At 44.0% G+C, this 10000-nt stretch overlaps 1 protein-coding gene across 1 annotated transcript in view; it reads left to right on the top strand.

Moving 5' to 3' along the window:
- The window catches only part of brinp1 (bone morphogenetic protein/retinoic acid inducible neural-specific 1), a 232577-nt gene that overhangs the window by 117268 nt on the left and 105309 nt on the right, over positions 1-10000 (top strand). Inside the window, exon 3 of the mRNA XM_056256742.1 lies at positions 416-606. Within this exon, the coding sequence (XP_056112717.1) occupies positions 416-606 (191 nt within the window). The remainder of the gene's footprint in view (positions 1-415; positions 607-10000) is intronic.

Raw genomic sequence — 10000 nt, 5'->3', positions numbered from 1 at the left:
ATATATTACCAATATTTCTATAGATAATCTATTGAGGTGATCATGCACAAACGTTACTTAGATTAAAAACTAATGTCAAATAAAACATATTTGTGATGTCAATAAATTAATAATATTTTGTCAATGTTCCATCGAATTATGATGAAAAGTGCTGGAGCAGCCTCTGTTGCTATGGTAACTTCTTCAGTGAAAGCAATTTCTGTATGCAAGTGTGTGTTTACCGACAGTACAGGAATATATGCCATGACTGCTTTTTTAATCTAACATTTGTGGATATTGTAATGTTTGGAAATGTATGTGGATATGCAAGAAAATATAAGCTGCCACCAGTGTAAATCAGCTCTGGCTTTCCCCACTGCAGCTCTGAGTCTGTTGTTTTCCCATGCAGATCCTGATGTTTTGCTCTGTTCTGCAGGGAGTTTGCACGCTGGAAGGTGAGGAACACAGCCATCGAGAGGCGGGATCTGATCCGCAATCCTCTGCCCTTGATGCCGGATTTCCAGCGCAGCATGCGGATGCTCGGACGACGACCGTCCACGCAACAGTTCATCGACACCATCATCAAGAAGTATGGAACGCACATCTTGATCTCGGCCACACTGGGAGGTGAGCGCTCACACCGGGATTCGGGATGATAATCACTTTCTATGACACTAAATGTGGCCGATCTCATGAACCAATTGCAGTTGACCGTTTGCAAAGACCCGCCCCCTTTAGTGCAAAGATACGCCCCTTTAGTGCAAAGACCTGCATCCTGTAGTGCAAATACCCGCCCCCTTTAGTGCAAATACCCGCCCCCTTTAGTGCAAAGACCCGCCCCCTTTAGTGAAAAGACCCGCCCCCTTTAGTGCAAAGACCTGCATCCTGTAGTGCAAAGACACGCCCCTTTAGTCCAAAGACCTGCATCCTGTAGTGCAAATACCCGCCCCCTTTAGTGCAAATACCCGCCCCCTTTAGTGCAAATACCCACCCCTTTAGTGCAAAGACCAGCCCCCTTTAGTGCAAAGACCCGCCCCCTTTAGTGCAAAGACCCGACCCCTTTAGTGCAAAGACTCGCATCCTGTAGTGCAAATACCCGCCCCCTTTACTGCAAATACCCGCCCCCTTTAGTGCAAATACCCGCCCCCTTTAGTGCAAATACCCGCCCCCTTTAGTGCAAAGACCCGCCCCCTTTAGTGCAAAGACCCGTCCCCTTTAGTGCAAAGACCCGCCCCTTTAGTGCAAAGACTCGCATCCTGTAGTGCAAAGACTCGCATCCTGTAGTGCAAATACCCGCCCCCTTTAGTGCAAATACCCGCCCCCTTTAGTGCAAATACCCGCCCCCTTTAGTGCAAAGACCCGCCCCCTTTAGTGCAAAGACCTGCCCCCTTTAGTGCAAAGACCCGCCCCCTTTAGTGCAAAGACCCGTCCCCTTTAGTGCAAAGACTCGCATCCTGTAGTACAAAGACACGCCCCTTTAGTCCAAAGACCCGCTTCCTTTAGTGAAAAGACCCGCCCCCTTTAGTGCAAAGACCCGCCCCCTTTAGTGCAAAGACTCGCCTCATTTAGTGCAAAGACTCGCATCCTGTAGTGCAAAGACACGCCCCTTTAGTGCAAAGACCCGCCTCCTTTAGTGCGAAGACCCGCCCCTTTAATGCAAAGACCCACCCCCTTTAGTGCAAATGCACGCCCCCTTTAGAACAAAGACACGCCCCGTTTAGTGCAAAGACCCGCCCCCTTTAGTTGCTGTTGCCTCATGTTGTTTAAACCCCTCATGATTTCAGAGATATTTTGAATAATGTTCATGCTGCTCTTTTCCATACAATTATACTTTTAATACTTTTATGTCACCTTTCTGCCAAAATATACCATTTATGGCTTGTGTTTTGTGTGTTAAGTCAGGAATAAATTCATGTTTGCTAACACTTCACAGTAAGGTTGCAGCAGTTAACATGAACTAACATTGAAAAATACTTCCAAAACATGTATCAATCTTAGTTAAAGTTAATTTTTAACATTTACTAATGCTTTATTAAAATCAAAAGTTGAATCTGTTAATAGTATTTAATAGACGTGAGATAGACGTGAACAAACTATGAAGAGTCGTATGTTTTTTAAGAAACATTGTTATGCATTAACTAACAATAAGCAATACATTTGATAATTGAACGTTCGCAAAGACCCGCCCCCTTTAGTTACTGTTGCTATGTCCGACAAGCCACGCCCACTCTCACGCCACATCATGTGATGACACTGAGAACGCGCTGACAGACAGGACAGAGTTACAGAGTTACTTTTGTTATGAAACAAAGTCCAACTTTCAAATTGTGTCATTTTTTTTTAAAGAAATTGAATCAGTAACAACCGTTTTGTGGCTCTTTAATGTGTCTGACAGATCGCTCAGTTAAAGCCGCTCGTGAACCGATCATCTCTTCCTTCTAGTTCATTTATAGCATCAAATAAACATGAATGAACATCAGAAGGAATGTTGTTTCAACCGCGGAAAGGCGTCAGTACGCCGTTTCTCAAGTTCAAATCCACCGACGTTAATCTACTAACTCTCCTGACTGCATTCTCAGACAAAATGGCGGATTCGGTGGATGGCGGATTATGATTGGTCAGATCGCCTGTCAATCAAACTCCCTGCAAAGGGTGAATTTGATGAGATAAAACCGTACAAAATTGATGATCATGTGACCAGTATAAAGAAGAGGCTTTTGCTCCACCTTCTGCTTTGTAACTTTGCAAAAAAAAAAAAAAAAAAAGTGTAAATCATAGTAAATCGCACATCTTTATTTGGTTTATCAGTTTGTCTCGATTCAAACGAGCACACACACAACATAACATGACTAGATATCTATGGAAACTACACTGCAAAAAATGCTTCTCTTACTTAGTATTTTTGTATCGTTTCCAGTCCAAATATCTAAAATTTCTTACATCAAGATGCATTAACAAATAACAAATGTAGGCGGGGCTTGATTTTGTCCGTGGGGAATTGATTGGATGGTTGTGGTTTGCTATTGGCTGATGTCATGTGAGTGACAGGTTAAAGCCCCGCCCACGTCATCAGAGAAGAGAAGAGATGCTGCAAGAGGAAGGGGAAATAAGAACTGTCCATTTTGATTTCATGGTGATTTTAAAGTTAAAATGTGTGTTACCCGTTCGTTGATTTGCAGAACAGATCATTCTGTTAATGGAATCTGTCTGTAATGCCAATTCATAATCAGATTTCGCATGTTTGTGCGCTGCTGAATTGAGCCCGATACCCTTTTTGTCCTTTAAGGGGTCAGTTTCATATAGATTCGTAGCTGTCGAGTGTAATTGCTCTGATCCGCTGTCGTTTGGCTTTCATGGACAGTTTGTATTCAGAGGTTGGAATATTATAGCAGTTCTGGCTTAGTGGTTAAACTTGATGCTCTAATTATGGCATAGAGAAATATGATAGGAAGAAGGAATATGATGCTGGATTGTAAGAACAGAATAAAACCGAAATGCAGTGCAGCTTTTTCTTTTTTCTTCATATCTCACATAGTCAAGTTTTATTTTAGTATCATTGATATGCTATTATAGTTTTTGATATTATTTTGAGTTAGATTCAACGTTTTTTTTTTATGTTCTGTTTTCATTTTAATAAATTAGTATTCATAATTTTTGTGTGTTTTTGTCATTTTTACTAGTTTATTTTAAAACATGTCTATATTTTTTTTAGCTTTAGTTATTTTAGTACCATTTTTATGATGTCATATTTAAGTGAGTTACATTATTGAAACACGTTTGACCACATTTACCGTCTTTATCAGTATTTTATTTATTTTTACACTTTTACTGGTCACATCAAGCTCAAATAGTTCAAAAATCATTATCACAATTAGATTACTTTTAATAGAAAAAAATTAATTGTGCTTGAAGCAAAGTGCAATAATATTAACAAATAAATCATGTGGTTTGATGCAATGATGCTTGCTATCCCTTTTTGCACTGACCTTTAACCCCATATCACTGGAGATGCTTTAGGCAGAGACAGGTCTGAGGTCAGTGTCTCTGTGTGTCAGTGTTGCGTTTACTGTAGGGGTCAGAGACACGACGACAGGTCTGAGGTCAGTGCCTCTGTGTGTCAGTGTTGCGTTTACTGTAGGGGTCAGAGACACGACGACAGGTCTGAGGTCAGTGTCTCTGTGTGTCAGTGTTGCGTTTACTGTAGGGGTCAGAGACACGACGACAGGTCTGAGGTCAGTGCCTCTGTGTGTCAGTGTTGCGTTTACTGTAGGGGTCAGAGACACGACGACAGGTCTGAGGTCAGTGCCTCTGTGTGTCAGTGTTGCGTTTACTGTAGGGGTCAGAGACACGACGACAGGTCTGAGGTCAGTGCCTCTGTGTGTCAGTGTTGCGTTTACTGTAGGGGTCAGAGACACGACGACAGGTCTGAGGTCAGTGCCTCTGTGTGTCAGTGTTGCGTTTACTGTAGGGGTCAGAGACACGACGACAGGTCTGAGGTCAGTGCCTCTGTGTGTCAGTGTTGTGTTTACTGTAGGGGTCAGAGACACGACGACAGGTCTGAGGTCAGTGCCTCTGTGTGTCAGTGTTGTGTTTACTGTAGGGGTCAGAGACACGACGACAGGTCTGAGGTCAGTGCCTCTGTGTGTCAGTGTTGTGTTTACTGTAGGGGTCAGAGACACGACGACAGGTCTGAGGTCAGTGTCTCTGTGTGTCAGTGTTGCGTTTACCGTAGGGGTCAGAGACACGACGACAGGTCTGAGGTCAGTGCCTCTGTGTGTCAGTGTTGCGTTTACCGTAGGGGTCAGAGACACGACGACAGGTCTGAGGTCAGTGCCTCTGTGTGTCAGTGTTGCGTTTACTGTAGGGGTCAGAGACACGACGACAGGTCTGAGGTCAGTGCCTCTGTGTGTCAGTGTTGCGTTTACTGTAGGGGTCAGAGACACGACGACAGGTCTGAGGTCAGTGCCTCTGTGTGTCAGTGTTGCGTTTACTGTAGGGGTCAGAGACACGACGACAGGTCTGAGGTCAGTGCCTCTGTGTGTCAGTGTTGCGTTTACCGTAGGGGTCAGAGACACGACGACAGGTCTGAGGTCAGTGCCTCTGTGTGTCAGTGTTGCGTTTACTGTAGGGGTCAGAGACACGACGACAGGTCTGAGGTCAGTGCCTCTGTGTGTCAGTGTTGCGTTTACTGTAGGGGTCAGAGACACGACGACAGGTCTGAGGTCAGTGCCTCTGTGTGTCAGTGTTGCGTTTACTGTAGGGGTCAGAGACACGACGACAGGTCTGAGGTCAGTGCCTCTGTGTGTCAGTGTTGCGTTTACTGTAGGGGTCAGAGACACGACGACAGGTCTGAGGTCAGTGCCTCTGTGTGTCAGTGTTGCGTTTACTGTAGGGGTCAGAGACACGACGACAGGTCTGAGGTCAGTGTCTCTGTGTGTCAGTGTTGCGTTTACTGTAGGGGTCAGAGACACGACGACAGGTCTGAGGTCAGTGTCTCTGTGTGTCAGTGTTGCGTTTACTGTAGGGGTCAGAGACACGACGACAGGTCTGAGGTCAGTGCCTCTGTGTGTCAGTGTTGCGTTTACTGTAGGGGTCAGAGACACGACGACAGGTCTGAGGTCAGTGCCTCTGTGTGTCAGTGTTGCGTTTACTGTAGGGGTCAGAGACACGACGACAGGTCTGAGGTCAGTGTCTCTGTGTGTCAGTGTTGCGTTTACTGTAGGGGTCAGAGACACGACGACAGGTCTGAGGTCAGTGTCTCTGTGTGTCAGTGTTGTGTTTACTGTAGGGGTCAGAGACACAACGACAGGTCTGAGGTCAGTGTCTCTGTGTGTCAGTGTTGCGTTTACTGTAGGGGTCAGAGACACGACGACAGGTCTGAGGTCAGTGTCTCTGTGTGTGTCAGTGTTGTGTTTACTGTAGGGGTCAGAGACACGACGACAGGTCTGAGGTCAGTGTCTCTGTGTGTCAGTGTTGCGTTTACTGTAGGGGTCAGAGACACGACGACAGGTCTGAGGTCAGTGCCTCTGTGTGTCAGTGTTGTGTTTACTGTAGGGGTCAGAGACACGACGACAGGTCTGAGGTCAGTGCCTCTGTGTGTCAGTGTTGTGTTTACTGTAGGGGTCAGAGACACGACGACAGGTCTGAGGTCAGTGCCTCTGTGTGTCAGTGTTGTGTTTACTGTAGGGGTCAGAGACACGACGACAGGTCTGAGGTCAGTGCCTCTGTGTGTCAGTGTTGTGTTTACTGTAGGGGTCAGAGACACGACGACAGGTCTGAGGTCAGTGTCTCTGTGTGTCAGTGTTGCGTTTACTGTAGGGGTCAGAGACACGACGACAGGTCTGAGGTCAGTGTCTCTGTGTGTCAGTGTTGCGTTTACTGTAGGGGTCAGAGACACGACGACAGGTCTGAGGTCAGTGCCTCTGTGTGTCAGTGTTGCGTTTACTGTAGGGGTCAGAGACACGACGACAGGTCTGAGGTCAGTGCCTCTGTGTGTCAGTGTTGTGTTTACTGTAGGGGTCAGAGACACGACGACAGGTCTGAGGTCAGTGCCTCTGTGTGTCAGTGTTGTGTTTACTGTAGGGGTCAGAGACACGACGACAGGTCTGAGGTCAGTGCCTCTGTGTGTCAGTGTTGTGTTTACTGTAGGGGTCAGAGACACGACGACAGGTCTGAGGTCAGTGCCTCTGTGTGTTAGTGTTGTGTTTACTGTAGGGGTCAGAGACACGACGACAGGTCTGAGGTCAGTGCCTCTGTGTGTCAGTGTTGTGTTTACTGTAGGGGTCAGAGACACGACGACAGGTCTGAGGTCAGTGCCTCTGTGTGTCAGTGTTGCGTTTACTGTAGGGGTCAGAGACACGACGACAGGTCTGAGGTCAGTGCCTCTGTGTGTCAGTGTTGTGTTTACTGTAGGGGTCAGAGACACGACGACAGGTCTGAGGTCAGTGTCTCTGTGTGTCAGTGTTGTGTTTACTGTAGGGGTCAGAGACACGACGACAGGTCTGAGGTCAGTGTCTCGTGTCAGTCGTGCGCTTTAGAGTGTCATTATGTTGGCAGATAAACATGAGCAGAGAGCAGACACACTCGCAAACACTGCAGAGAGGATGTGTGTGTGTGTGTGTGTGTGTGTGTGTGTGTTTGGAGCATCTGCGTGCTGCTGTGAGTCTCTTTACTCACTGCCAAACCTGTAGAGATCCACCAGACCCAGTCTTAGAGAGATATGAACTAAGCTATAAAACGCTCTGTTATCAATCAGTGTATCAGACGAACAAACAAACAAACAAACAAACAAACAAACAGGGTAGTCTGTTTAAATATAGACCCCTGTTGCGCCGGCGTCACAGTTACGCCACGGCGCTAGCTGGAGGCAAAACAAACGGACAACTGGAGGCGGCTAATACAAACCAGCACAGATTCGGCTACATAATAAGGAGCTTAAATTATTATTATTATTATTATTATTATTATTAAATGTCATCTTGTTGTGTTGTTGGGTGCAAGAATCAATGAAAAATGAATATGCTGTATCTGGAAATTTATTTATAGAAAATATTCACATCATTAACATTGCACCGTAATGTCACTCTTTACAGTGTCGTCTTCTCGGCGCTGGCTCGGCAGAACTGCGGATCGCACACACAAGTCTTTACATGACCATTCAGCACATAGTTATAGATTTATATGCCCTCAGTTTCTGTTTACGCTCGGTTTCTCTATCGGATAGGTGTAGAAGTCAGGCCACTCGTTAACGTTTATCCTGTCAGATCGTCCATGCATTGAGTGAGCGTGTACAGTACGGGTAAGCCAATCTGGTTCCGTCCGTTAAAATTAACTTTTGCAAATACGATCGCGGTCCTGGACACTGAGTGACCTTGCACATTAAGATAAAATCAGATGATTTTCTCCAGTCATTGTTAAAAAACAAGCTAACAAAACTTGCAAACTAACGTTAGGGATCGTTCCACCTAAGCTCCGCCCACAAAAATACATCACCATGTTTACTAAAGGAAAAGGGGTCTATAGTGTTCATTACGATGTTTTTATTTATTTAGAGGAAACACATGAGAGTGTTACACTAGTTTGTTATATGTGTATACTAATTTAATCATGGTCACCAACTGTAACATTTCTGCATTTTTTTAGGTCGGTACCAAATAGCTGGCAAATAACATCAAAAACAATATATTATATAATATTTTTGTTTTATTTATTTACTTATTTGAATGCATGCATACATACATAACCAAGTGATACATTATTTTAAAATTTCTGCATTTCTTCAGATTTTTTAGATACTACCAAAAAGAAAATATCAGAAATATAAATGATGTATGTATGTATATCTATGTATTTATTTTATATAAAACACACATAACCAAGTGATACACTTTTTTACATTTTTACATTTTGCAGTTTTTTTCAGATACTTCTATGCCAGTGCAAAAAAAGAAAATAACAAAGATATAAATAAGATATATATTTTTTTGTTTGTTTGTTTATGTTGACGGATGCTTAACTTTATTTTGGAACTACACATGTGTCCTCGTCCTTAAAGGGATAGTTCACTTTGAAATAAATGTTTCATATGTTTTAGCTTACCTCGAGGGCATCCAAGATGTAGGTGTCTTTGTTTCCACAGTATTTTATATTTTGATATTTTTAGGTCAAACCGTTCTTGTCTGTCAGTCATATAATGCAGGTCTATGGTCACCACCTCAAAGAGCATGACCAGAGAAGTCCAAATTAAACATGATTTAATGACTCGTAAATGTAAGTACACATTGATGGCCTGAGACACGAAACGAGCGGTTTGTGTGAGAAAACCAACAGTATTTATATCGTTTTTACCTCTTGTAAACACAGCCACGTCCAAGTGATCTGAGGGCGCGGGCGCTTCGGTCTGTGCGTTACAAGAGGTAAAAACAATATAAATACTGTTGGTTTTCTCACACAAACCGCTCGTTTCGTGTCTTAGGCCTTCAATGTGTACTTACATTTACGAGTCATTAAATCATGTTTAATTTGGACTTCTCTGTGCATGCTCTTTGAGGTGGTGACCATAGACCTGCATTATATGACTGACAGACAACAACGGTTTGACCTAAAAATATCAAAATTGAAACTACTGCGGAAACAAAGACACCTACATCTTGGATGCCCTTGAGGTAAGCTAAAACACATCAATTTCAAAGTGAACTATCCCTCTAAGTGTTGAGCCGGCCAGTGTTTGCACTGTTGGTCATTACAGCATTTATTGGTCATTAAATCCGTATAGAGTTTATTGCAAAGCAAAAAAAATAATAAAAAAAATAATGAAATGGCGACTCGAATTTCATTACATTTCAGACGCAGCATTCAAGGGAATCCATGAACACCCTTACCCTCTGTCACCTACACGATATGACCATAAAACCCAATGGAAAATCAATACAAGCAATATGCCTGTTCCAGTCCAGAGGACCACTATAAATCACAAAGCGCTGAATGAACTTGAGGAACGCGCGGCTAATACCTGAGCGCTGCACATAATATCTGTGATTACACACTGTACGCTTGTGTTCAGATCTCACAGCTTTATTGTGGACAGACGGGGAGCTCGTAATTATACCGTAGCGCAAGGTCAAACACAGGCTCACTGTTTTTTGTTTAGTGTGGACGTCAATACATTGATTAATCGGTTGATTAGCAGGAAATCTGATTTATTAATGCTGCTTTTAAAGGTCACGCGCATTAGCACCAGGGTTGCCGTGTGCCGAGACCCGCCGTCGAGATTGAACAATATAGACACAGCTGAAAATAAAGGTCACGAGAATCGAAAGGTTGATGCTAACAGGTTAATCGACAGTCATGGATGTGCAAATACATTAACATGCCGGCAGGAAGATTACGTGTGTGTTGCCGACAGACAGAAGACAGCAGCGATGACTGACGCCTCTGGACAGGAGCATGATTCACGCCACCGCTATTATATACAGGGGAAACCCGACAAATTAGAATATCATGCAAAAGTTCATTTATTTTA

The sequence above is a fragment of the Rhinichthys klamathensis genome, unplaced genomic scaffold, assembly GCF_029890125.1.
Source record: "Rhinichthys klamathensis goyatoka isolate OS25496 unplaced genomic scaffold, OSU_Roscu_1.1 h1tg000132l_1, whole genome shotgun sequence".
In the NCBI taxonomy this organism is placed as follows: domain Eukaryota; kingdom Metazoa; phylum Chordata; class Actinopteri; order Cypriniformes; family Leuciscidae; genus Rhinichthys; species Rhinichthys klamathensis.
This window is presented reverse-complemented; position numbering and strand designations above follow the sequence as displayed.